Raw genomic sequence first — 27,869 nt, forward strand, 5'->3', positions numbered from 1 at the left:
TCTCCACTGGCCATCATCACACCAGATCTAACATTTTACAAGTAAGTCTCTGATCAGCTAAATGACAACAATAGAATCAATCAGGTTGGGGATAAATCATCACAAACTGTGTAACAGATATATTTTCAGCTTTAAATCTGTCAACCAGTTGCAGTTTTAGTCTGATTTAATCTGTTTAATGTTCGTTCATCCAAATACTCATAAAACTGCAGTTACAGCAAAAGAAATGGCAGTTTTATTCATTTAGGTGCTTACACTCAGTTTACAATTGACTTTTAGAGACAAATAATAAGGATGAATACTGTACATTCATTGTTGTTATGACATAACCATTTCTGTTTGTGAAAGAAACCTTTCAAAGAGTTGGGATATTTTTAGTCAGCTGTGATCATGATACAGGTGAAGCAGCTGAATTTGGAGGGTATGAGTCACGCACCGACTCTGAAGCAGTTTGTTTCTGATGTAAGTGGCTTTCAAAGTGTCAGCCATATAAAAGGTACAATCCAAAGACGGCCTCTGTCCCTGTGTGATGAAGACCTGTGCATGAAAGAGGTCCAAATTAAAAGGCATTTCTTATTCAGGCATGAGCATGAAATACAACCCAAAACTCAATAGCTACTAAATCTACAAGGGGTGTGTATTGGCAAAACCCTCACAATACGATACATATCCCAATACATGTATCACGATACAATAGCTATTGTAACATTGTGATATATCAAAAAATACGAGTTGCTGTACAGTACATGTACACCGGAGGATACTGATCAAATTTAGCTTTTAAACAATGGCTCCATTTTATTTAACTGCATAGGTGCTTTATAGATCAAGTAAAAAAACAGCTACTGCCTTGCAAATATATTGCATAAGTTATACAGTAAATGACACTCGCTGAACACTAAGGTTAAAAATATGAGGAAAATAAAATAAAGAACATACAGAACAGAAATTGGTAGCCAAATGTGTCTGAATGTGACTGAACCCAGAATATCTAAAATAAGGTACATTGTTACACACACAAAAACGTGGAATATGATTTTCCTAATAAATCGATAATAGGATATGACAAATTTATATTTTAGTAGGGTGACTTAGTATCGCGATATATTGCTGTATCAATATTTTTTAATCCCCTAAAATCTACATTGACTTATATTTTTTTTATTTCATGATTTTTTTTTTCTCAGCATGCATAATTTTACCACATATTAAAAAAAAAAGGTTCAGGTGAATTAAGGTTCTGTAGTGTAGTGGTCATCACATCTGCTTTATCCGCAGCAGGTCCTGGGTTTGACCCCAGTAGAACCAGCTTCTTCACCATAATCACATGAGCTCTAAAGCTTCACCTCAGCCTCTCCATTTACCCCATAAGTTACAACACAATATGATTGAGAAGCTATTTAAACTCTTCTCCTTCAAGAGTACCAACTATCCCAAATGCTTTATCTGTCTGACTTTGTAGCTGACACTTGAGTGCTTCACTTGCTCTGCAGTTTACTGTGGCTTGACATTTTAACCCAGCTGTAAGCTGCTTTGGATAAAGCGTGTGCTGAGTCTAATGTGATGTTTTTACCACGCAGTAACGTTATCATTCCTTCCCACTACACACGTGTTCTCCTGGCAGTGATGACAGCAAGAGATGATGCATTTTATTTGTCACTTTGTTTCATTTTAACAGCAAACATCATTTAAAGATAGGGTAAGCAGTGTTTGGATGATGTCAGGTTTGTTGATTTAATTTTTAATTTTTTTAATTTTAAAATTTCTAAATTAAAATAAAAAACAAACAAAACACAAAGAGCTTTGACCCACACCCCCTCGTCCAGGTGCCTCCACCCTGTCCCAGTTATGGCGCGTGAGCACGGGACAAACCTCCCCCTGGCAGTGATTGGTCGGAGCAGTGCTTGTGATGATTTGTGGGTCTCTACTTTCTTTGTTTCCAGTTTACAGATCCAGAACTGTTTACAAAGATTTTCTTCATGGTGTATTCATTAGATGGGTATGCTAGCGGGTGGGGAAAAATATTGGGGGCTTGTTGTCACATTTTTGGTTTCAAAAATTCTCCACACATTCTCTGTTGGGGTCAGCTCAGGACTGCAGGCCAGTTCAGTACCTGTACCCCCTTCATCCAGCCATGTCTGTGTGATGTGTGCAGATTAGAGTTTTGCTTCGTCCTGCTGGAAAACCCATGGATGTCAGTGTCAGAATTGTTCCCTGTTGTGGCTGCGTTTGTTGCTCTAACGTTTCACCACAGAAGCATAAATGATCTTTGCTAAGGGCACTGATACGACCCCGTACCCTCACAGAACCTCGCTTCAGATTACAGGCTGGACGGTTCTTTTTGTTGTTGGGTTGGAGCACGTGGCACCATTTCTTCCCAAAAAAGATCTAGGATATTGATTCATCACCACAGCATCCGTCCTTTTCAGATTCCTCCGAGCCCAAAGTCATCAGTGTTACCTCTGAACAAGGTTAATATGAGCCTTTTTTCTTTTGAACAGTCCCACAGGAAGCTCATGCACACGTTGTTGTATCAGCTATTGATGAACGGTGGTTCCAACATTACAGATGTTTGGCTTTTACAGATGTGTTGTGTTGCTTTTTCCAGATTCTTTAATTCATTAACGTTATCATGAACTGTTGAAGTAGAAATATGCAGTTCCCTAAGACTGACTGTGAGAAACATAGATTTTAAACAATGTTTTTTTTTAAAATACATTAATAAAGTGGAGCTCCTCTGCACATCTGGATGGGAACTGCTTTCATAACCTATTACAGTGGTTAGCATCTGTGAAATGTTCCTTATTTCAGAAAGACAAGGTTCTACAACAATGAACCTATGTTCTATCCCATAATATATTTCTTTTTAAGTTTCACCCTTTAATGCATACCTTTTTTTTTAATTTGTGTGTTTATTGTATATTAAAATTGAAAACACCCCCAATGTTGTCTTTTAACAGTTTTCTAATATCTATTTTTTTGGATATTTATGAATAAATTGAGTCATTTTAATGCAGAGGTCTCAGAAATGTGTCAGATATGATACAGCAGGGGTTAAGGGTTTAAAAATGTTTATTTTAGTTTAGGTAAAATGATCAACTCATAACTAAACGAGGCATTGTTCTTTGAAATTTCTTTGAAATAAAACCTCACGAGTGAGGGGCAGACAGCTGGATTAAAACCCCCCTCCACGGCCCCACCGTCACCGCACCACCTTCCTGTCCATCTAAAAACAGAACCCGTTTAGGTTTCCTGATTTTTACTCAAAGCAGTATTTTTTCTGTGATGTCCTGACACGGGGAGAAGGTCAGCGAGGTGTGCTGATGCCTCACGGCCGTCTCAGGCCTGCTGACCTCACCGCACTGATTCACATGTTCCTATTCCCCTCATACAGCACACTGACCTTTATGATGACATCAACCCCACAATCTCTCAATCTCACTTCCAGTCGGTGGTATGAGTGTTTAATAACTCCCTGAAACCTGATCATTTGTGAACTCATTTGTTGGTTGGTACTAATTTGGGCACAAAGAGGTCTCACTGAAGGATGGATGGAGCGGCTGTGTTAATTAGTTTAGTGACGAGGAGGCGACTCAAAGGTTGTCTGGATGAGTTACTTATGTGTGACATCAGACTGAAGTCATGAGTCTGAATAATAAAAGCTTGTTTCTTTGATTTCTCCCACCTTTCTCTTGTCAATAGTTCCTTGTAGTTCTTGAAGTGTGTTTCCTTGTCCTCTGTTGATGACTTAAATAGGTTTTCAGAAGATGAGTTACACGTTTCCATGTGCAATCAGTGACAATGATATTCTGTTACTCTATTGCTTTTTTCAAGCTCATCTTTATTTATAAATATAAATATAAATGCTACGGATTGAACCTTCATCGATGGATCAGTACCTGTTACCGACAACATCTTTAGTTATCAGGTAGCTGTTCTACCTCCACAACTGAAAAACAGTGTTTTGATTATGAGAAACACTTGTCACGTGACGGTGATCTCAACTCATTACCATCATTTGAACTATGTTTGTAGAAAACACATCACGGCGTCGTATCTGCGTGGTACCAACTATGTTAGTGCCTAATTCAGTTAGCAACGATGATTTTGGGAAACGCAACCCAGATCTGATACAACCGTGACGACAACATCATCCATGACAAGCTGCGCTAATTATCTGGAGCCAAACACAACATTTTGTGAAGTTTCTTTGTAAAAGTTTAAGTCATGAAACTTGTAGTCATGTTAAGCAGAATTGCAACTTTTACTAAATGTGAAATTAAAAAAACACTCATTCGTGAATTCGAAAAAACAAAATCTGTTTTCTTTGGTATTTCAGCTCTGGAATCACAAAACAAATGCATAAGCATTTGCCTCTTTAGATTTGAAGCAAAGCACTTGGAAAAATAAAATAAAATAAAATTTTTTAGGATTATGAGTGAGAGTCTGAGAACGCGGCTTCATGTCATTAAATTCAGTTTGGGAATCAATAAAGCATTTTTAATTGACTTCAGGTGAAATGAATTGAGTTTAGACCCGGCTTTATCTGAGGTTGATGATCTCATATTTTGTGTCGTGCAGACTTGTGTGAATCTGATTAAGATGGAGACAAATAATCAGAGGGACCTTTTTTCTAAAGATAGGTCTTGAAAGCCTAAAACCTCACAAGAGCCTCCCCTGTCGACAGATTTCAGACAATTTCTAAATATTTGTTTATTCTTCATTCGTCTTTCATATGGAGCAAAAGTCTAAATAGGAGTATATTATTAAAACTTGGTTGAAACTGAAGTAAAAAAATATTTAAAAAATCTATCATTTGCTATTGAAATTTTGTTTGTGTTAAATTTTGTTGCTGTTTTTCCAATTTTACATCACCATCTTGAAGAGTAGGAGCATTTACACCCAGATTTTGTTGTTACATGATTCGTTAATAGAGCTCATCGATAAAAACAATAAAAACTGGTACAACATCCCTTCCATCACATCGTTCAGCAACCCTTCTTTGCATCGTCTGGTGGAGTGAAATTTAAAATGAGAGCTGTTTTTATCAGGATTTATTCATATTATCTGTGCAGGTCGGGAGAATACATTTTTACGATCTTTGATCAGAGTAATCGATAGCGGAGCTTGGCATGCAGATAAAGGAAGCTGTTAACACAGTTTTATCTTCGCTGTAACTCTACTCAGATGAACCTTAGATTCGTGGCGGGACCATTCAGTATGTCACTTCATTGTCTGCAGCCTCGCCAGCGGATAGCCCGACCCTGGACATTACAAGATACTTATCAGCTTCGCCTTGCAGTGTGGATAGCAAACGAAGGGATCCAGACAAAGACCGTTTCTCTTTCTTTCTCTGAGAATCCTTATTGTCTGGTTTTCTCATGTAGCTAACGAGCGTTACAGCTTTTCATCCGCAGTCGCCCACCCCTGATATTGCCTCTGTCTCATTTCCTGGTCATCTTTCGGTTCTGGAGGCCGGCCCACTTTGGCTTTGCCTCTGTAGTTCTGCTGGCTCAGGACCGTATCTGGGGCAGAGATGAACACAGGACCTGCAAATGATGATTATGTTAGAACTTGATAACATGCTTTTAGCCAACAGTTGTTGAATAATTACCGCCAAAGCTCTGAATCGGAGTGATGCAGTTCTATTGTCCCCTCATAGTACTCAGCAAGTCATCCAGGTGTGTTGCTCCTCTGACTTCCTCTGGTGTTTAGATCTTCAAACGGACGTCTGGTCCCAGATGTCCGTTTGTCCAAATTGGATTAAAAAGCAGAAAAAGTCATTTGTAATTTTGAAGTATTTAGACTTTCACTTTTTTTTTGTATCTGTCAACAAAGGATCAAAGTTATTTGACTCATTTTATGACAATATAATATATCATTTATATGTAGTTAATGAAATTACATAAATATTATGATACAGAATTTCATGAAAACCGATGAGGAGGTGAAGCTTAAGCATTGGAGTGGTGTCCATCCTTTAAGTGTCTTTCAAGCTGTTTATGTTCATTATTAGGACAAACAAAGGTTAAACCTTCTCTGATTCCTGCTTTCTAAAGAGGATTTACTGAGTACACTTTTCTCTGCATTCAAGCATTTTTTTTTCTCAGGTGACTCACAAAGCGTAAACTCAAACTTGACACAACCCCTCGCACTGAAAGTCTATCAGTGAGTTACTGTAGCCCCCCAGATTTGTACCATCCTGTGACATCACAAACTGAGGTCAGAGTAGAGATATCTAGCTGCTTCATCATTTCCTCCACCCAGCGTCAGAATATGCTGCATTTGTTGTTTCTCAAGTGAGTAGCACAAAGCTGTACGACCGATGTGAATAGAGGCACAGCTTTAAAAAGGAGGCAGGGCAAAGTTGAGTTGACTCCACCCCTAAAACCAGTTGTGGTAAAAACATTTAAAAGGGGTAGTTGTACCATCTGTATTATATATTTATGTATTTTGACCAATATTTCGGTCATTTCATTCGCACCTCAGTTTTCAGTCTGTTTCAGTTTTACATTGATGACTGTAAAATTGTGTCAAAACATCTAGTAAAAACATCTGGGTATATCCTTGAGATGTTATCAGAAAAAACAGAAAAGGGTTATTTCTAATAAAAAAGCAAATTTTAACCTAAATTTCCATCTTTTACTAATCTTGAGTAACTTTCTATGCTTGAGTAACCAAAGATTATGACTTGATGCTTTCACCGCATCTCTCCAACTGCACATGTAAACTCTGTTTTCAAGCTTCATTCACATGGACACATGCCTGCTGACAAGAATAAACTAAACAATATCAGATATCAGACACTTATATTTCACCCTGTGAACCAAAGATGCTTTCGCAGCTTCATGAGAATGAGTGACTTGTGAAATGATGTTCTAAGAATATTTTGCTCCCAAATCACATCAGTCAAGCTCCATTTCCACTAAATAAAGCAATTTATCTTTTTTAAAATGTTATTTCAGTCTGCTGAAACATGGAGACGAATGCTTCGAACCTGCAGCCTGCCCCTGCCTTTGGAAAGGAAAAGAATATTTCCCCGGCGACAGAGTTTCCTCCTCCTGCTACCAGTGGTACGTTCACACGGATTCAATTTTTACAGAAAAAGTATTTATTACAATAACACGTCTACTCTTTCCACATAATCACATTTCAGCTGTCCGTCTTTGCTTCTGGAGGTCTTCAAACATTTTTCATGACTAATTCGCATTGCCATCATCGGTAATCTGACAAAAACAGATTATTGGCGAGAGCAGAGCGTGTAAGATTGAAGACAGATCTCCAACGACATCGCTAATTTTGACTTCCAAAGTGATATTTAGCCTGAAAGCAGAGAGTCCTGAGGTTGTCAGAGTGGCGAGAGTTGCCACCTGATATCCATAATTCTCTGTTATCACAGCACAGAAAAAAGGCCTTGAAAACAGAGCGCTCCCTTGTACGAGTCTTTGATTCCCTCTGCTTCAGACCGTTCATCGCTGCTGAAAGGAAACACTCTCCCAGCGATCTCAGTCATTCTCCCATCCTTCCATTACTCCTTCAAGCCAGGCAAGACGATGTAGATGACAGCCTAATGGCGCAATGAGCAGTGATTTAGCCTTTGACGATTTACTGGCACCTTTTTTCCCGCAGTAAGCCCGAGGCCTCGCACAAAAGGGGTCCATTAGACGTAAAAAATGACCTCGTGCTAAGTGGGAACAAGTTGATGCTGATCACTGAAGCTTTGCCGTTTTTGTAGTGTTTGCCAGCACGGGACGTTCCAGTGTGTGTTTCGTGCATGTCCATCCATGTGCACGGCTTACGGTGATCGCCACTACAGGACCTTCGATGGGCTGCTGTTTGACTACGTTGGCGCGTGCAAAGTCTATCTAGTAAAGGTACTGAGAAGAGAATCAGCACTGTGGTATTTTTATTAATCAATCATGTCCCTTATTTTGATCATTTATTCAGTACAAAATCTAATTAATGGAGCAGATTTTTATAATAAAACACAAATATTACTGTTATAACCTTTAACCCGAGAGTCCTTATAGAGTGATTAAGATATCCAATTAATAGCTGCTTTGAAAAGAAAATAGAATAAAAGGTTTTAGCTCACTGTTTTAGTAAACTCTTTTTTTTCTCGGTATGATGACATTAGCAGTTACTGAGACTGTTTTCTCCACAGAGCAGCGCTGATGTGATGCTCAGCATCACGGCTGAGAACGTGGACTGTTTTGAAGGTGGGGTCATCTGCAGGAAATCAATTCTGATCAGCATTGGAAGATCCTTCGTAGCGTTTGACGATGACACCGGGAAGCCAGTAAGACTGTCTTTTAATCTATTGTAAAGGTTTGTTAGAGAGGGGATGCTGGGAATATGAACAATATGAAGACTTTTGTCTTTTTTCACTACAAGAACAATCAAAATATCCCTGCAGCTTTGATTCACCTGGGAAATGATCTATTGGAAGCCACTTTAAGGGAGACATGAGGGTCTTCAAAACTGACTACCCCTTAGCTGAGAAGAGGGGCCTGCAGGGTCTTCGGCATCAGAGCCAACCACATTATTACAGGAACCGTAAAAGATGGTGCATTGTTGGAGCAACTGGCTACTAAACTGTGGAATTGCAAGAAACGTAAATCGGGTGATTACCGGTAATATATTGACGAGCCTTAGAAAGAGTTTCCATGCGGTCACCCGCTCCATCTCGTGCACCCGGCGATGCATCAGCCAGCTCTTCTGATGTTGGGGAAGCCAGCGAGGCCAAGCTAGCGCACAGCGGGCCTCTTTCATGCAGGATGTGTCTTCTTTTAGATCAGTGCTACAATTATACACAAGCCACTTCTGAGGTCCAGCAGCTGCAGCAGGATATGAAGCTGAGTGGAGATAAAATCTTCCCTGCATGATGTAGCCCTGATTTCAGTTCAACTGTAGTGCAATAAATTATCCTATAATGTAGTTCTCAGTATTTTAAATTGCCAATGAGAACTATTCTCTAATATTTTCATCCTAATCTCTGAATTTTCTTTCCTCTGACTTTGACATTTGGGAATATTTTTGTTGAATCAAGCCTCTCCCTCCTGTATAGAACCCGTCCAGTGTGATTGACAGGAGGCAGCAGATGTTGGTCTGGCCGGCTGGATACTTCACAGTGATTCATTTCCCAGAGGAAGACGTCACCGTCCTCTGGGATCGCAAAACCACCGTCCACGTCCAGGTTGGGCCCCGCTGGCAGGTAGGATGCTGTTTGTGAACAGCAATCTTAAGTGTTCCGGTGTTACATTAAGCTTCACAATATCAAGACTGCTTTTGCTCTTCTTCTCTGCAGAAAAAAAAAAGTTAAAGGAAGCTAAAGGAAGTTAAAGGAAACACAATAGGACCTTTTTGAGGTCAAACTGAAATGTTATTGAAATGCTTTGGTCAAAATACAACAGAGATACAACATAAAAGTCCTGTTTTCAACCCTGAATTCACTCTTCTCTTCATAGAGGGTAGTAATCATCGGACACATGGCTCATTTGATTTGAATTTGATTTGAAGATTTTTATTTCAAACATGCATAATAAAAAAGCGTACAAAAAAGTGAAAAGAACAAATACAAATGCTTTTTTATTTAGCAAAATGTTCTTTTCAAGTTAACGTCTCTGATGTTTGGGATGAAGTCGTCCTCCCTTCCTTGGCCTGATTCTTTTATTGTTCACGTATCCGTGGCCCCAAACGACACCAAACGTTGCTTTGGGATCGTGGAGTGGGATTCTCTGCTCCAGAAGTGGGTTGGTAGGAGTTTTTACGTGGCCGTCTACGCTGAGCAGCACCTCCATAGTCCCATCCGTTGTGTCCGGTCTGGGCCGGATATCTGGGCCATGTCTTCCTAGTCTGTGTCTGGGAGAAGTCTTTGTGGTGGTTTGACCCCCTGTTTATGTTCTGGGGGACATGGGATCTATTCTGTGCCACAATCACCAGGTTGTTCTGTCTGAAAGTGGCCAGACGATCGTTGGTTTGTCCCACGTGCTCACAGTTGATCCTGGAGCGAGGTCCACGCTGCTCCCTCAGACCAGAGGAAAACCTGGGGGGGAATGAGCCCTGGTTTCTGTGAGGGGGGTGAGTTCTCCCCCTCCTGTCCCTCCAGGATTCCCCAGAGGTGGCAGGTCTTGTCCATCGCCTCTTCCCTTGTGGCCCAGATCGTGAAAGCTCACTTGTGTTTTCTTGATGGCGGACAATGAATGTCTTCTTCTTCACATTCATCATTTCATCTGCAGGGCTGTGGTTGTCCTGTTCTTTGTCTTTAGTTGTGGTGATGCTATTGCTGCCACGCGCCATCTTGTCGTATTTCTGTTCCCAGCGAGATGCGCGCAGTTCCCACAAACCAGAAGGATGCTTCTGTGGTAACGAGCTTTGGTTATTGCCACAGCGGTGAATTATGAGCTTCCTTAATGGCTCATCAGTGGTACTGCTTTCTTTCTGTTTCTGCTCTTTTTCTCTGTTGCTGGATTCAGAGATTCCTCTGTAGTGAGCAAGCAGCTTGTACCGGCGTTTTTTACGAAGAGCCCACAGTCCTGAGGAATCCTTGCTGGAGATGGAGCGTGTCTTTCTTTGTTGTAAAACATTAAAGACCATCTTGCTGAACATATTTACCAGTGAATCCTCTGTGGCATCAAACTGACAAGACCTGGTGTCACCTTTAGTCTTGGAGCCATCTTCCTTCTGGTTTATTAGATCAGAGATCCCTCTGTAGCGGGCGAGCAGCTCATACTTGTGACGTTTCCGCAGTGCCCACAGACCGGAGGCGTCTCCGTAACAACGTGAATATGGGAGTCCACAACAGTCTGCAGTAATGAAACACTCGTCACTTCCTTTTGTCTCCAGTGCTTGAGTCACAGCGCTGTCTGTGTGACCTTTCTGAAACGTTTCAGTGTCCACTGGTTTCAAGGATAATTCCTCATCAAATTCATCATCCAATGAATTTGAGAATCCACGCTTGTGGGCAAGCAGCTGGTACCGGTGATGTTTTTGCACCCCCTGCATGTCGGTGGAGTTTCTCTCGCCTCGAGTGGAAACTACAGCAGTGTCCGTCTGTAACTGGGACAGATTGTTTCTGTCCAGCGTTACGTTGGAGTTCCTGCAGTTTCTTCTTATCATGGAAGTTTGTTGCTTTTATATTTCTTCCAACTATTCAATGATCTTCTCTCAAATGTTCAGCACAAGTGTCCAGGTTGTCTGTTCACGTGTGTAATGCTGAGCTCTCTGGAATGGAATACTGGGGGACTTGGTCTTTGTTGCGTCATAGGTTCTAAAACTACTATTGTGACCTCACACCTGTTGCTAGGCAACATCTGGTTTTGCAACAAAAAAAAAGATTAAACAAGTTTTCACAGCTTCTGTACATCAATTTCATCAGTTAACAATTAAAAACTTCTTCATTTATGATATCATATAGAGTCAGATTCAGAAACCCAATTTCAAACTTCTGTTCTAACAAAAAGCTTTGACTCCAAGTTTTCTCGTTAAGTTGTTGAGTTTTTATCTCACTGGTCAGATTTTTCATTGTTACCATATTTAGGATTCATTACGGATGTTTCATTAAAAATTGAGCTTGACAGTTCATACATGTGACTTTTTTCAAATCTTACAAAAGAAATCAATGATCTGATCAACTAAAATGGTATGTCAAGTGTGACACAGAATGATAGAGCTGAACTGGTGTGTGTTGCCAGTTAAAACCATTTGATTTACGATGCACGAGTGCTTGTTGGCTCAGTGTCAAACAATCTGGTTTTGCAACGAAAAAAAGAAGATACGTTTTTAGAGCTTCTCTATATCAGTTTCATCAATTAACAATTACACATTTCTTTATTTATGACATCATATAGAGTCAGATTCAGAAACCCAATTTCAAACTTCTGTTCTAACAAGAAGACTTGTCCAGAACCAATGGACAGACGGGCCTGCAGTCCTGACCAAGGACCAACTCTAACTTCCGGTTTAAACTAAAATGAGTTGCATTTCCTCGACTGGCCACTGAAGCTGGCTGTGAATACGGGTCAGTCTCCATTGACTCCCATATTAAAATGTCCAACTAAACATATTTACGAGCTGGTTCGAAAGACCTTTCTGTCTCAAACATTTGATGTCCATGACAAGGGGGAGTGAATGGGGTCATTTTTAGGTCATCAGTTCATAAAACATAAACACTTTGAGTCACCAAAATAGTCATTGGCGGATGTCTTTATGCATACCATCTTATTTTTAAAACAATTATTTTAAAAATGTTTTAATTTATTTATTTATTACTGGAGAGCACCAACGTCTTCTTCTTCTTGTTGCCATGGACACCCTGGCTGTTCATTGACTTGCATATGGTTTATTCATAAAAACAGATGTAATCCTGTTCTACTTGCTTGTCAGTTTTATCTGTCTCTCCAGTTGCCTTTAACTGTCACTTTTGGGCAGACTGAGTAAAGAAGAACACACAGATCAATTAGTTTGAGTGTTTCAGTGTTTAGTTTAGTTTTTGTTCGTGTGTCTTTTTAAATCTGTGAGTTGCTCCAAACCACATCTCTAGACCGTTTCATCATCACCTGAAATCCAATTATATTTTGTTGAAGTAATTATTCTGTGGATTGACTGTGAATGTTCAATGAGTGCATGATTAAAAAAAAGATGAAGGAAATCATAACATTTTGCATGTTATCAGCTGAAGCACATTGTATTTGTGCGTTATTGTGAATTAGATGAATATCAGATCACATTTTATGGCAAATGATTGGGGAAAACTGTTAATGCTAAGAGGTTTGCATTGTTTCCCTGCCACTGTAATGATGTATGGGTCCTTATGGGTTAAAGAGCAGAAACAGAGACTGAGGTGTGTTTTTGTCACAGTATGAACAGGGATTATTATCAGAAGCGTTCATTAAGGGCGTTGAGGATACGAGTAACCACCAGGCTAATGAGAGCTTTGATGATTTGGTGTTCAGGGGAAGCTGAGTGGCCTGTGTGGGAACTTTGACCTGAAGACAGTGAACGAGATGCGAACACCTGACAACATCGACTCTCCAACGCCACAGGAGTTCGGAAACAGCTGGACGGCAACAGAGGTGAGTAAAATGTCAACTGATTAATCATCAGTTATGTTTTCACAGCCTCCTTGAAATTGTAGTTTCTCATTTAAAGAAGCAAAATAAAGGTAGATAAAAGAAGGAAAAAGTGGTGGCAGAGAACCTCTAACTCTTCGTACTCTGTTTGAATTGGTCCCTCTTTTTTATTTTTATTTAGTGTGTGAACAGTCCGGACATCAGACACCCTTGCACGCTCAGTCCTCTCAGAGAGCCTTTTGCGAAGCGTCAGTGTGGCGTCCTGCTCAGCGAGGTCTTCCAGACCTGCCACCCAGTGGTGAGTAACAACAACAGGCCTCAGTCCCGAGCTTTGTGTGGGATACAGTGATTTCTCAGAAATGTGGATTCACAAAACACATATTCCATGTTTTGTTTCTTCTCCGTACTACAGACTCATTTAAATGTTATTTCTTATAACTGCAATGTATGAGTATGAGTTAAGACGTTCAATGATTGTGAGTATCATACAGCATATAAATCAGGGATATCATGATGCTAAAGGCTTATCTCAGAGATCACATTCCCACATCTTTGAAAGTACAAACAATGTCTTTTTTTCGCTGCATGTGTGTGTTGCGTGTACTGCTGCTGCTCTAAGCAAATTTCCCCACTGATGGATGAATAAAGGACAATCTAATCTAATCGAATCTAATCTAAGATAAACTATAAAACATGCTGGTAACCGTGATCCCTTACACAGCTGCATTAGCTGCCGTTATACCTGTGAATATAAACACTCTGACACCACAAACAGGAACGGGGTGATTGATGATTTTGAGAGGGAAACTGAGATGGCAGGGAATGCTGGATCGTTGTTGACACGCATGAAACTGGGAGTCAACATTCCTGCTGCAGACATCTGGACAAAAACTGATCAAAAAGCGTGAACAAAAACACAAGTGGGTTTCAGAAAACACCTATGCAAGAGACAAAAATGTAGGCAAAGTGAATGTTGACAAGTGACTGAATGACTTAATAGATAACTGCATAAAAGGAGGTTTGATTTGGTCTCTGGCGCAGACAGCTTTGTTTTCAGCAGCCGTGTTTGCATCATTCGCTGCCTCTAGGTCAGTTTTTCTCTTTTTCTCCCGGTGTAAAGCTCCCATGTCAGTTTATTCACACCCAGATGCTGCTTTTCTTGCTGAGCGTTCTTAAGACTGTTACTTGAACGTATCTGATTTGGGCATCTGCTGCTGGTAGCTTTGATGTCGTATTATTTCACCACACTGAAGTTTTCATGTGGTTTTCTGGTGTTTCTGGTGAAATTGAACAAGTAACAGTAACCAGCAGTAACAGCACTGCTGGTTAATACATTTTTATAGGAGTGGGAAATGTTCAGAGGTAGGCAGAAAACAAAAAGCTCAACATCATGATACTTTGTGATGGGCATCGCCCACTTTGACCATTTGGGACCAGCGTTGACTTGCTGAATTTGGTGAAATTTAAAAAAATAACAAGTTTTATGTATCAAATAAATTTCAAGAAGTGTCTTTTCTTTGCTCCCAGGTGGATGTTACCTGGTTCTACATGAACTGCCTTGCAGACACGTGTGCCTGCAGTCGTGGAGGCGACTGTGAGTGTTTCTGCACCAGCGTGGCAGCGTACGCGCAGCGCTGCTGCCACGAGGGCGTTCCTGTCGACTGGCGCTCCCCGTCTCTCTGTCGTAAGTGAAAAACCTGCCTTCATTTCTGTTTATCTCACTCTCTAAAGGGGAGCTATATCTGTGTAAACGAAGTTGCAAGAACTTGTTGTATTGGCTTTTGTGTTTTATGGATTGCGACTGAATCCCTGAATTTTATCCATCAATGATCATCTGATTATCCGGGTTTGGATCATTAGTGTAGCTGTCAGGGAAGTCTGATTAGTCTGCAAGGGAGCTACAGTGGCTTATTTAGCAACAAATCACAATGTACTGCTCCCTTTTTATGAAATAAAAGAGTTGTTTCAACTGTTGTGTGTGTTGTATTGTTGTTGTCTTTCATATAGACAATTTATTGATGAGACTCTGACGTTATGTCACATATCGATTACGCACAGTAGGTGTAAGAGGCATCATGCAGGCGTTGAAAAGTATGAAACAGAAAACTAGTCGTATATTACACAATCTTTGCTGTGGAATATTAACAAATCTGTTGCAGTCTGGAAACATTTTAAAAAGTAGGACTTCCTGATGATGATGTGTTATCCATACAGTATGTGATGCTTTTTGTTATATTACCACCATCTACAAGTCCTGTTACTGATAAGAGTCTTCTTCTCTCTGCAGCGTATGATTGTGAATTCTACAACAAAGGTAACCAGCTTCGTCACACGCTCACCTATCTACCCCTTACAAACTGTATTTGTAACGCAGTTTAAATATTTACATACATATATCTGTGTCCCTGTTGTAATCACTATTCTTCAATTATTCAGTAATCTTTTCTTTAGTTGACACAATCTCCAGAGGTTTTATTCCTGCTGTGGTCAAAATACCAGAGAATTATTGCAGAACTGCTCCTTTTGATTGTTTTTGTTACCTCTGCTCATGTGGTCGGTTTCATTTAGACATTCTGTTGATCATTGGATTCAACACTCAGATAAATTACTGCCCTCTACTAAGAAACTTTAAAATAATTGTAGTATAGAACCCCCCCCATCTCTGTGTCATCTCTGAGGTCAGATACGGTATGGGATTTGTTGTAACTTCAGCGCCGTACAAACTTTGCTTTCTGTCTGCAGTTCTGGGTAAAGGTCCTTTCAGACTGTTCACGTTCAGGGATCGGACGAGTCTGCTGGCGGTCAACAGGTCTGGTGGGTTTTTGTTGGTGCAGCGCGCCAACATCAGCGCCAGCGCAGCGCCGGATGTCCTCTCACTGTTCATGATGACGCCAGGCCTCAGCAGGGCTCGACCTCACGGTGAGTTGATTCTGTTAAAACATTCATAGAGAGAGAGAGATTCCCTCCTCTTGTCTGTTATCTCTCTCAGCATTCTTAGTTATTGGCATCATGTATCTGAGCAGCCGACTAATCATCCATTAGTCTAAATCAAGGAGCAACATCCAGTTAATATTGTTTCTTCGTTCTTTTTAAAAACATCTCAGCGGCCCGTTCTCTTCTGCTCCTTCCACCTCGTACCCGACTCGTGACCTGTTTCCTTTTCTCCCGCGCAGACACATCCCGAGTGTCCTTTGAGGCAGCCGACAGACCGAACTATTTCCTGCATGCCTTGCCCAACGGCCAGGTGAGGCTGGCCAAGTGGGAGGAGAGTGAGGCATTCTGGGATGGAGCCACCTTCGTCATGCACAGGAACACCTGGATCGCTGGTTACGACTCGCTGGAGTCGCACGCAAAACCTGGCTTCTTCCTTTACGCCAAGCAGTCCCGCCTCCACCTGCTCAAATATAGACACGCTGACATTTTCCGGAAGGCGACGCTGTTCAGGCTCTCAGGTCAGCAGCACCCGACACACTTCACACAACACTTGTGTCACGAGCACCGACACACCTCTATGAGCCCAACCGTCCATCAGCTTTACTTGCTTCTTCAGTTCAAAGGCACAGGGAGCCTATTCCAGTTCAAGATCAGTTTTCATTTGCGTAGCGCTCCATAAGGCCTTTTTGTCTGCTTTGCATAGAGGTTGGTGCTCAGTACAGGAGAGAAGAGCGAACCAGCTCAAATCATGTTCATGTAGAGCGCCAGTTGCATGGTGAACAAATGCTTTCCAAGAAGTGGTCCGACTTGTACTGACACATTTTCCTTTCCCTTCCTTGCTCTGCGAGGAGTGTCTTATTATAGCTCTTTCCTGCAACTTTGGCCTCCCATTTGGCAGTTTTTTTTTCAGCCGGAGTGCACTGATCCCCCTTTTAGACACAGTCTCATCCAGAGTCATGTGTTGAACCGTCCCAGATTGTTAAATCACTGCACCACAGTTAGGAATGCTGATGTAAAAACTAGTTGGTAATATGCCAATCAAAATTCCCTCCCCTCTGTCACGAATCTACTCGATAAACGTTGGTTTACTCTAACGTGTATTGAGCAAGTTTTTATAAGACAATGTTGGCAACGTTCAGCCTTTCTTCTGTTGCTTTTTTCTGGCTTTTTACCACGGTCCAAACACGTCCTGATTGGTTATTCTGAATCAAACACAGCGCAGGTGAGTGGGGACGTGCATGGTTGTGTCTCTCATTGGTCTCTATCAGCCTGTCAAGCGTGTACCCCACCACTGACCAATGACAGCCAACACTGACTCCCTGTGATCCTGAACAGACATTAATAAACAAAATAATAGAAGTACAATTAGAGCATTGATAGATACTTTCTTAGTTTTAGCTTTCCAACTGTCGAGGTCCAGGGAACGCAGCATTATTTTAAGTTGAATAGAGATGATTGATGCAGATAAACATGGGGAGGCTGGGTAATCAATACCACGGTACTCAGCAAAACTGGACCCCTTACTGAAATCATTTTTAAAACTAAACAACCACCAAGTAAAAGTGTCAAATTTTTGTTTTGGACTTTCTGAGTTGTCAGTGACTTCAGACCTAAGTAAAGCCTCCAGTTGTTTTTTTCGTACCTGATAAAGGTCAGAGATGGTCCGTTAAAGGCATCCTGTCATCTATACTAGTGTTTCTTCTGCCTGAATGCTGCTCTCACCGGAGAGTCAGACTAATCACTTGTGCTAAAAATACACCAGCATTTGTTTTACTTAATGGAAAACACATAGCAGCCAGGAGCAGATTGAATGTCGTGCTGACAGCAGTGAATGCCAAACACGTTCAGAGCAAGAGAAGAGGTCCGAACACAAGTTCATCACTTAAGTGAACGATGAGACGTTTGTGGATCGCTGTCGTCAGTATTAGGAGACTCTCTGATGGACTCTGCGTTTTCAGTTTTTTTTTCTTTTGTTTAACATTTATTAGTGGGTTTGAGAGATTTAAAATGTAATTCTAAGTTGATATTTAATTTAAGATCATGGGATATGACATTTAAGAGCCTGTTGCAACCACTTGCTGTAAATTAGGTCCATTGTATAAAACTCAGCATGTTATTGTACTGCTAACAAAATGAATCATCTTCAAAGTTCCTTTAATTTACCTCAGTGAACCTTTCAGAAAGCTAGAAAAGATCATGTAGAAAACTTTTATCGTGTCTTTTTTAGAACATAGCACTTCGGCAGATCTAAATAACTGATTCTACTTTAATTAATTTCTATGGTGAGATGGATATTTTTTTTCACATCACATGTGCTTATATTTCAGATTTGAATCCTAATAGGTCGTTCATGATTATATAACAAAGGTCAGACATGCCAATTATTTCCCTCTTCAGTATAAAGAGTTAGTACAGTCTCTCTAAATTTGATTTGTTGTGAGAGTTCAACAAAAGACATCTGAAATGCTGATATATGTATAACTATATGAATCCACCGTTTGATTGGTTTGGTATGTTCTGTACTGGTGGAAAAGGTGGTGAGTGGCAGGTAAGAAGCGACTGGGTTTCGATTTCTAGGCTAGATTCTTTCACAGTAAGAATAATTATATTTTTTGTAGATAAATCCAACTGTGTTTTAAATTCGATCTTAAAGTAAGAAAATGAAGTGTTGTGTCTTTTTGACCAGGCCCTGGTCCGGACAACCTGCCGGGTCCCCGGTGTCAGTGGCGGTACGACTCCTGCGTCAGCCCCTGTTTTAAGACCTGCAGCGACCCGTCAGCCGAGGCCTGCGTCACCATACCACAGTAAGACTTTCCTCAAGTTTCGACACAAGTGCAGAAGTCAAGCAGAAACAACATACAGCAAATTCATTCAAAACACATCCACAAAAAGTCCCACCCGTCTGGTTTCGATCAGGTGTAGACTCCAGACTCATCACAGGAGCCTACTGATCCACAACAAGACTTAATACTTTCCTTCTTTTATAAAACTTTATTTCATGAGCTGTGTAATTTTTGCTATATCATGTCCGTTTTGTTAAATAAATTAAATGAATCTTGATTCTTGAATCCATCTATTGTTACACCTGCTCCACCCTGTTCAGGGTCATGGGGAGGAGCTGTTCGTAGGTGAGGAGTAAAACCAGAGCAGGTTTCTGCTCCTTCACAGATCCACACGGATCAACTGACTGTTACAGCCATGAACGCTCACAATCAACCCGACAGACAGTTTTGAATAAATAAACCGATAATATAATATCCATGTTTTCCAAACATTGCAAAAAAATAGAAACGCTTCAGACTTTAAGTTTTATTGATAACATTAGTTGTACATTGTTTTCTGTACAGAGTTGAGGGTTGTCTTCCTGTCTGTCCGCCACACATGGTGTTGGATGAAGTCACCCGTCGGTGCGTCTATGTTGAAGACTGTAAGTACTTCTTGATTAATATGTGGTGTAATATATTAATATGGAACTTCATTTTTTCACTTGGAAGATTTACCTTTACAACTGTCAACGCTAAGTGATGGAATTTAACACAAATCAACATCTTCTGTGTTTACTTTTAACTTTTTTTACTTGTACTAAACACTGATATCAAGGGACAACTACAACTGTGACTATGTTTACATGCAGTCAAAATTCGGGTTATTGCTAATATTCCGGTTACTGAAACATTCGGAATATTCTGTTTACATGCGTGAGCTAACAGGGTTGTCCCTGTATACATTAATCATTTGGGATATCTGGATCAAACCAGCGACGCGCGGAGAACGTGATGACGCAATTACCGTCATTTCCGCTTCTTCTTCCTGTATCCAAATTCAAAACAAATGCTGCTTTGCGCAACTTTTCGCTCACCTTCTTGTAAATCTCGCTATCCCGGTACTTTCTACCGTCTACAAATGCCAAAAAGTTCATATCCTTCATTAAATTTATGAAGTGATTAGTCTCCTCCTCACTCCAAAAGTGTGGCGTGGTTTAGAAGTATGTCCTGGACTCAAAAGACCAAGATTCCTTGTGAACAGAGCATGCGCAGAAAACAAATTTATGTTCCGTTTGATGGGAATATTCCATTTGGCGTTTACATGACCGAATATTCGGGTTTTAAAAAGGAGTAACCCAGGGGTCATATTCGGGTTTTTTAAAACCCGAGTATGAGCAAATCTCTGTCTCTGAGACACTTTTTATTGGCTGATTTCAGGTATGAAGGTCCCAGCTGCTGCCCTGCCTGCAACGCCAGCAGCTGCAGGAGTCACTTCTGCAGCCACCACCAGTGCTGCCACCTCCACCGCTCTTCCCAACGCCACCGTCTTCACCACTGCATCCTTCACGCCTCCTCACACAGATCCCACGGCTAAAGTCACGGTCTCTTCTTCTTCTGTGAGCCCAGAAAGCATTTTGACCAAGGCGCCACCGCCCCCCGATGAGCCGACCCGACCTGACACCGTCATTCCTTCTTCTACTCCTGAACTTTCCAGAACAGCAGAGCTTCCAACTACCGCAACAGCGCCTCCTGCTGTTCGACCAGAGGTGGTGGAGCCACTGTTTACTGTCAGGGTGACAGAAGCCCCTCCTACCACCTTAACAGGGCCAACAACGAGGACAACTGGGCCACTAGCAGCTTCAGTTAGCTCATTTAGCCCCAGCACTTCCAGGACGAGCAGCACCCCCTTTGCGTTCACGGTTTTGTCTTGGCTCACTTCTTCCACCAAAACTACTGACTTGCTGCAGCCACTTTTCCCCACATCCCCCTCAACCCTTCAGCCATCCACCACTTCATCCCGGGCCACGACCTCTGCTGCGGGGCCAGCCCCAGTCAGCACTTCTGCTCATGTGCATCTAAAGGAAGATACTACTAGTCGTCCAGTAGCAGCTGCTTCATCTTCAGATTCACCTCCTGTTATGGTCTCTGAAAGTGCTGCAGTTACAGAGGCGACTACCACTTCCAGTCCAGCTATCACAAGTACCAGCAGAAAAACTGCAACCATGGAGGAAAAAACTACAACACCGACTCTCATCTTGCCTGGTTTACCAAGCACGAGCCCTACAACAGCTTCAGCTCTGTCGACTCCACCTTCGTTTGACGCAGGGACTACATCTTTGCCAAGCGAACCCTCAGAAAGAACCACAGAATCAGTCGCACCAGTTCCATCTTTCACCACCAGTAAAACAACACCAGAGGCGACTTCACCACTTCTTACTACAGGAAGGATTTCACCGTCAACTTCTACATCTGTTTCCGAGTTACCTACGACAAGCATCACCCATGTTGCACCCCTTACTCCTGCCCCATCTAGCTTCACGGCAGCCACTACAGACTGGGGAACATCAACAAAGACAGTCACTACGGCCGAATCCCCTGCATCTAGTACCCCTGTAGTTTCTACAGCAACAGCTGCACATCCATCTTCAAAGACTGCAGATACCACTACTTCTCCCTTGTACACCTCCACAGTTTATACCGAAAGACTGTCCTGGTCTCCAGGTGTTCCAGTAACAGAGAGAACCACCACCAGTGCAAAAACTTCACGCCCTCTAGCTGTTCTGGAAACATCCGCCATGCCTACAGATTCTTCATTCACTACAGAAATGACTTTACCATCAGTGCCATCTACAGAAACCACTACTGTACCACTCTTCCCGACACGAGACAGCTCCACCCGTCCTGCCTCTACAGACTGGACCTCTGGGCCGTGGCGTCCACCCCATGGAGAGACTTCCTCCACCCCTTTCTACAGACCCACTTTGGAGACCGCATCAGCATCGGAGGTCATCCATGTGGTCACTTCCACTAAAACTACCAAACTCCCTTACTCTCCAGTCACATCCAAACCAATTCTCACCTCTGCGACATCGACCGCTGCAAATGCCACCACCACCCAAACTACAACGATGGAAATTTCAACTCTAGAGCATGAGGCTACCACAACGAGGAAACTGGGTACCCCTCCACCTGTGCCTGGCACCCCTGAGACTCTCCTTACCACTGTTCCCACAACAGCGCCACCTGCTGTTACAGTCACCACGGGTAGACCTGTCATCACTCAGCCTACTAGGCCAACGACACATCCAGCAACAGACAGAGCGCAGGTGTCAACGGAAGCTACAACTTTACTACCCCCGTTATTACCCAAGCTCAATACAACCATCTCTGCAGCAGCTACGAGTGCAGCTACAGTTGTGGACAAAACCACCACCCAGACGGTGCCTGCATCATCAGCTACATCCACCACAACCTCTACCAGCCTCACGCGGACAACCACTCTCAGAACTACACTCAGAGTTCCTGTGACAACAAGGGTCACACCCAGAATCACATCAGCAGACAGGTCAACCTACAGGCCGGTCACTGCAAGGGTTACCATAGCAATGAGGCCCTCAACGGTGACAACCAGGTCAACCACTCTAGGACCACCACCAGTAGCGCCGAGCTGGAGCACGACCACTACATCCAGGGAGACCATCGCAACATCAGCTGAAACAGGTCACCGCCTGACTACCACCACAGCTCCAGTGCCCATTCGTACACTAGCAACCACCACCACAGGATCTGTATCTGTTTCTACGGCAACCACCAGAGAGTCAACCTCATCTGAGAGGATCATAAGTACCAAGGAGCCCGAAGTATCACCAACAACCTCCAAACCTGTGACACCACGACATGACGGAACAATCTCCACCCAGAGGCCTGGTGCTCCGGTTCCTGCTGTCACCACGGTCCAAACGACCGTGTCAGACAGAGTCAGTCTCACCAGCGCAGCTGCAACCACGCCTTCACAACCAGCCACAACAACCAGCTCCAAGAAGGAGCACACGGCGTCTCTGACTGCGTCACCTACCAGGATCTGCACTGTGGGTTCACTTATTATTCAGCTTCATTAAAAGAAATTCTGGAGTTAAAACAACCCATATTTATTATAAGTTGGTAATGAGTGTAAACTTTCATTAGGAGTGTAAGCTTTCGTTAGGAATGTAAACTTCCATTAGAGACCCAAAACGATGGGAATCAAAGCAGTTTTAAGTGGGAAGACGGTATGTTTGCAGTAAAATGTTAATGTTTGCAACAGAGCTACTTCAAAATAAGTTACTATTTTCAGTTCTGACAAGACTAAACAATTTCCTTCCTCCTAAGTGATGGGGTGAGAGACAGAGAAACTTAAGTAAAGGTAACTAAAAAAGTGTATAAAAAGGACTCACTGCAGAAAATGGATGTTGATTCCTGCTGAACAAGCAGATTGACTAAACATACATACAGTTAATTCAAAACTGGACCGTTTCATCTTGTTTTAGTACCCTACAAGTGATTAAACTCCTAATAATGTAAAAATAAACCTAGAGATCCAATAATGATTTTAATTATAATGTCACTGTTTACTATATGGCCTTTTAATTAAGTGTTATTGTAGAAACAGGTGTAGAAGTTTCCTTTGTGTATTTCATAAATATAATTTTAACATAAAGTTCATCTACATTTAAATATTCAAGGTTAAAGGCTCCCTAAGTGACTTTTCATTCAGCTTTCTGTTCATATTTCAGACGTACAGTATAATCTAAAACAAGAACCTCCTCCTCACCAGTGTCACGACTCAGTCATCTTTACTGCTTAGTTTTTTCATCTTTTTTTCTTATGTTGTTGTCCAGCCTCCATATGCAGAGATTATTGACGAATGCACAAAGTACATCTGCGTCAACAACCAGCTCATCTTGTTCAATAAATCCCAGAGCTGCCCCTTCACAGCGGACCCACCACACTGTGGCCTGCTTGGTTTCGCAGTTCTGGTCAATGGAGACAAGTGCTGCCCTAAGTGGGATTGTCCATGTGAGGAAAACATCAGTACACTTCAGTCAAATTTGACTGGACTAAATGATGAATACATTACAATTTGACTGTTGCAGCTGTGGAAGGTTATCGCCTTAAACTGTGTGTTTCAGGTCGATGCTCGGTGTTTCCTGATCTGAACGTGATAACTTTTGATGGGAATAGTGTTGCCATCTACAAGGCAGCCTCGTATATAGTGACTCAACTTCCCAACGAGACCGTCAGTGTCCTGATTCAGGAGTGTCCGCCTGGCTCCGAATCCCCGGTGAGTAACAACATCCCATTTATCTCATTCCCTTAAAGAGGTCTTAATTAGTTTTCCCTCCTGCTGGACATTACATATGGCTTCACGTGGAAGCAAACAGATGAGCAGTGCTACAAAGTCCAAAATCCAGACCAGAAAATTTATTTTTGTTTATTTATTTTTTTAATGTACTTTATGTATTGAGATTGTATGTTTGATTTTGTATTTTATTGTCTAGACCCCAGGAAGACTAGCTTTCGTTTTGGCGTCAGCTAATGGGGATCCATTCAATGCTCAAACATTTGCATCATGGCCTCATACTGACTTTCTTTTCTTGGTTAAATTTCACTTAAGGGATTAATTAAACAATTCTAAACAATTAAATTTAAATTATTGGCAGAAAAATGAGAAGAATGAAAATCTGCCTCATTCTCTGACATGTTTGATTACGGTATTATGGGCCGGGGTTTAAACAAAAGAGCCAGTCCAGGTACTTTGTAATGCTGCAATGAAAATGATAAAAAGAAGTCGAGGGGAAACTAATTCAGTAAACCCAAGACATTCATTTCTTGATATGTTAATGAGCATGGTGTAGGCTCCGTTTGAGAGGCTTTGGACAGCAGCTTTGCTGGAGAATCAACAGAATCTTGTTTTCCTTCCTAAAGTTCCTCTGGAATTTCACCAACTTGTGTCTGGTGTCGCTCAACATCACCCACAACTCCGACCATGTCATCATCAACAGGCTCCAAAGGAGAGTAAGAGATGCTCTTGTCTTGTAGTTGTTCATTCTGAGCTCATCACATGTTTCTGACAGTAATTAAATCTGTTTGAGAATATCTAATCTGTGTTTTCTGTCAGCTATATGTTAACTCACGCTACGCGAAACCCCGGTTCAAAAAGTATGGCTTTGAGATCTACGACACGGGAAACATGTACCTGATCCGCAGCCCAGCCGGTCTCAAGATGCAGTGGTACCACAGCACCGGCATGATGGTGGTTGACTCTGACAGCTCCAGCAAAAAACTCCCCACCATGGGCCTCTGTGGTAAGAGCGCAGCCGATACGACCACTATCAGCTTCGTTTAGCACACTAAACGTGAGCGATCACCAGTAGTGTCCCACATCGGGTTCTTTGTAGTTGTTTTAGAGTTTGACAGCACTACTGCTGGTTTCCTCTTGAATTTCAAGGAAAATGCAGTGGTTTATAGCTGTTAGATTTTCTGAATATCTTACTGTAATTCAGTGTAGTTCAATTTATTTGTATCTCAACAGTTCATAACAAAAGTAATCTGAAGGCACTTCAGAAAGTTAAGTGAAGGTTAATTAAATACAGTCCAATTATATTCCGGTTTAGTCCAGGTCACTGTAAACCAAATTCATTTCAGATGACTCCAAACTCAAAATACATATCATGGAAATTAATTAAAAGAAAAATATTAAATCAGTAAAATCTCCCATTTCAATGCTCAGCTCTTAAAAAAACAAACTGGTGATGAAGGTGACCCTGGACACACATCCAAAGTTTAGTTATTTCTACATTACCAGTCCAAATTTGGACACACTCTCCCAGTTGGGAAACTTTTTACTGGTAGTGTGCTTTGGGAGATGAAAAAAATCCTAAACAATTTATCTAAACTTCATATTTATCATATTCAGGAACATTCTGACTGTGACTTTGATTTTGTGAACCCTCTCCTTTAAACAATCGTAGGCTTCTGTGATGGAGACCCGTCAAATGACCTGACCATGGCCAACGGCACCACACTGGGCACCAACGAAGACCCGGCCGTGTTCATTGACAGCTGGCAGGTTTCTAACACCACCGGCTACATCAGCCACAGCCGCCGCCGTGAACTCAACTGTTCCACCAGCGATTGCTCCAGCTGCCTGGCCATGCTGGAGAAACACGCCTTCACCCCCTGTCACGCATTTGTATGTTAACTCAACTTTGACCTAATGTCTGGCTTTCTTTACTAAGAGAGTGTTTAGGATACAGATGTGGTTCAGAGCTAATCTAAAGGTTTGTGTTTAAACCCAGAAGATATCCCACAATGTCTCACTTCTCAGGAGAAGATGATCTTTAGCACATTGTTAGAAAACATCTAGTTGCAAGACAACTCTAATAACTTTCTATAGTGGTAAATACTTGACACTCTCAGTAGTTGTAAACATCAGTCTGCTCAGTCATGGTCAGTAGTCGTGATTTCACTATCTTTTCCTTTCTTCAGGTGACTCCCAGCACATTCTGTGAGGTTTGGGTCCGAGACTCTGAATATGTCAACAATCAGTGTGTGGCTCTTGCTGCATATGTGGCATCCTGCCATAAGTTCAACATCTGCATTGAGTGGAGGAGACCAGATTACTGCCGTAAGACTTCTTTCTGCTATTAGTGTTAAAATCTTTACAGCTGCCACATCAGCAGGAGGCAAACTCTTCAGTGGAGAAAGTAAAACTTAAGGAAAGGCAGGTTTATTTGTATGGAGCCTTTCAATGAAGCGATACTAAAAGAAAAAAAAGCATTTAAAGAGAGACCTGAACATAAGAGAGACACAGTACAATATAAAGTTAAAACAAGATACAACATGTTGCAAATTTTTATCGGACGATGTAAGATGTCGAAAAGTTTGGGTAAACATCATGTTTTTCTCTTGTGTTTTGTCACTTTAATTATTGCATTATTTGTAGCATTGTTAAGTTTTGAGTCCATCAACACACCAGAATTACTACAATTTTATGTTAGTTTTAGGGGTGTCAAATGAGCACGTTAATTGCGATTAATTAATTACAGGCATATTTAGTGCGTTTTGTTTTTTAATCACTTGATCTATTTTTTAATCTCTAAATTTACTTTTTCTGTTTGTGAGTTGCCTTTATTATGAAATCTGTGTTTGTGCGGTGGATCTTCTTGTGCTTGAGTTGTGGGTGGAAAACAACTGTCCGTCACACCTTGAAGTGGACGCTGATAGGCTATCCCTGTGTGTGGGCGTGTTAAACTGCTCCCCCACCACCATGACTGAGAATCTCTTAACTGTCCAAACGCTGTGTGTGAGGCTCTAACGTATTTGTTCTTTTCAATCTGGCAGCCTTCATTTGTCCCGACACTCTCCGGTATCAGGCTTGTCTGCCAGCGTGTACGTCTCAGTCCTGTCCAAACCACGACTTTGACTCAGACCCAGACCAGTGTTCAGGCCTGACCGAGGGCTGTGTGTGTCCTGAAGGAACACTCCTCCACAGGCCGTACTCTGCACTCTGCATCCCCCCTGAGAGATGTGGTAAGACATCCATCCATCCATCCATCCATCCATCCATCCATCCATCCATCCATCCATCCATCCATCCATCCATCCATCCATCCATCCATCCATCCATCCATCCATCCACCCATCCATCCACCCACCCATCCATCCATCCATCCATCCATCCATCCATCCATCCATCCATCCATCCACCCATCCATCCATCCATCCATCCATCCATCCATCCATCCATCCATCCATCCACCCATCCATCCACCCACCCATCCATCCATCCATCCATCCATCCATCCATCCATCCATCCATCCATCCATCCATCTATTATATAGATTATATAAACTGTAAAATGAAAATCCTACAAAATGTTTGACAAACCTTAAGTGTGTGTTTTTTCCTATACTCACTGTCCACTTTATCAGCACACCTGATATACCTAATAAACTATAGAATTAGAATAAGAATTTTAAACTTGAAAATAAGAGTTTAAATTCAGGACAGGACTGAAGTCAATCTTGTGGTTGATTGATGCTTGAATATGATGAAATC

At 41.8% G+C, this 27,869-nt stretch overlaps 1 protein-coding gene across 1 annotated transcript in view; it reads left to right on the forward strand.

Moving 5' to 3' along the window:
- Positions 1–27,869, forward strand: part of otog (otogelin) — a 72,555-nt gene that overhangs the window by 29,872 nt on the left and 14,814 nt on the right. The window contains exons 23-48 of the mRNA XM_061734694.1: positions 6,966–7,073; positions 7,736–7,874; positions 8,165–8,299; positions 9,068–9,214; positions 12,954–13,073; positions 13,252–13,368; positions 14,598–14,754; positions 15,358–15,384; positions 15,813–15,989; positions 16,244–16,522; positions 18,691–18,808; positions 19,352–19,431; positions 20,207–20,385; positions 20,484–20,631; positions 20,770–20,840; positions 20,922–21,083; positions 21,303–21,373; positions 21,461–21,774; positions 22,007–22,857; positions 23,647–23,824; positions 23,938–24,089; positions 24,734–24,823; positions 24,927–25,113; positions 25,780–26,000; positions 26,297–26,435; positions 27,152–27,340. Coding sequence (XP_061590678.1) covers positions 6,966–7,073; positions 7,736–7,874; positions 8,165–8,299; positions 9,068–9,214; positions 12,954–13,073; positions 13,252–13,368; positions 14,598–14,754; positions 15,358–15,384; positions 15,813–15,989; positions 16,244–16,522; positions 18,691–18,808; positions 19,352–19,431; positions 20,207–20,385; positions 20,484–20,631; positions 20,770–20,840; positions 20,922–21,083; positions 21,303–21,373; positions 21,461–21,774; positions 22,007–22,857; positions 23,647–23,824; positions 23,938–24,089; positions 24,734–24,823; positions 24,927–25,113; positions 25,780–26,000; positions 26,297–26,435; positions 27,152–27,340 — 4,556 coding nt within the window. The remainder of the gene's footprint in view (positions 1–6,965; positions 7,074–7,735; positions 7,875–8,164; positions 8,300–9,067; positions 9,215–12,953; positions 13,074–13,251; positions 13,369–14,597; positions 14,755–15,357; positions 15,385–15,812; positions 15,990–16,243; positions 16,523–18,690; positions 18,809–19,351; positions 19,432–20,206; positions 20,386–20,483; positions 20,632–20,769; positions 20,841–20,921; positions 21,084–21,302; positions 21,374–21,460; positions 21,775–22,006; positions 22,858–23,646; positions 23,825–23,937; positions 24,090–24,733; positions 24,824–24,926; positions 25,114–25,779; positions 26,001–26,296; positions 26,436–27,151; positions 27,341–27,869) is intronic.

The sequence above is a fragment of the Cololabis saira genome, chromosome 2 (genome assembly GCF_033807715.1).
Source record: "Cololabis saira isolate AMF1-May2022 chromosome 2, fColSai1.1, whole genome shotgun sequence".
Taxonomy (NCBI): Eukaryota; Metazoa; Chordata; class Actinopteri; order Beloniformes; family Belonidae; genus Cololabis; species Cololabis saira.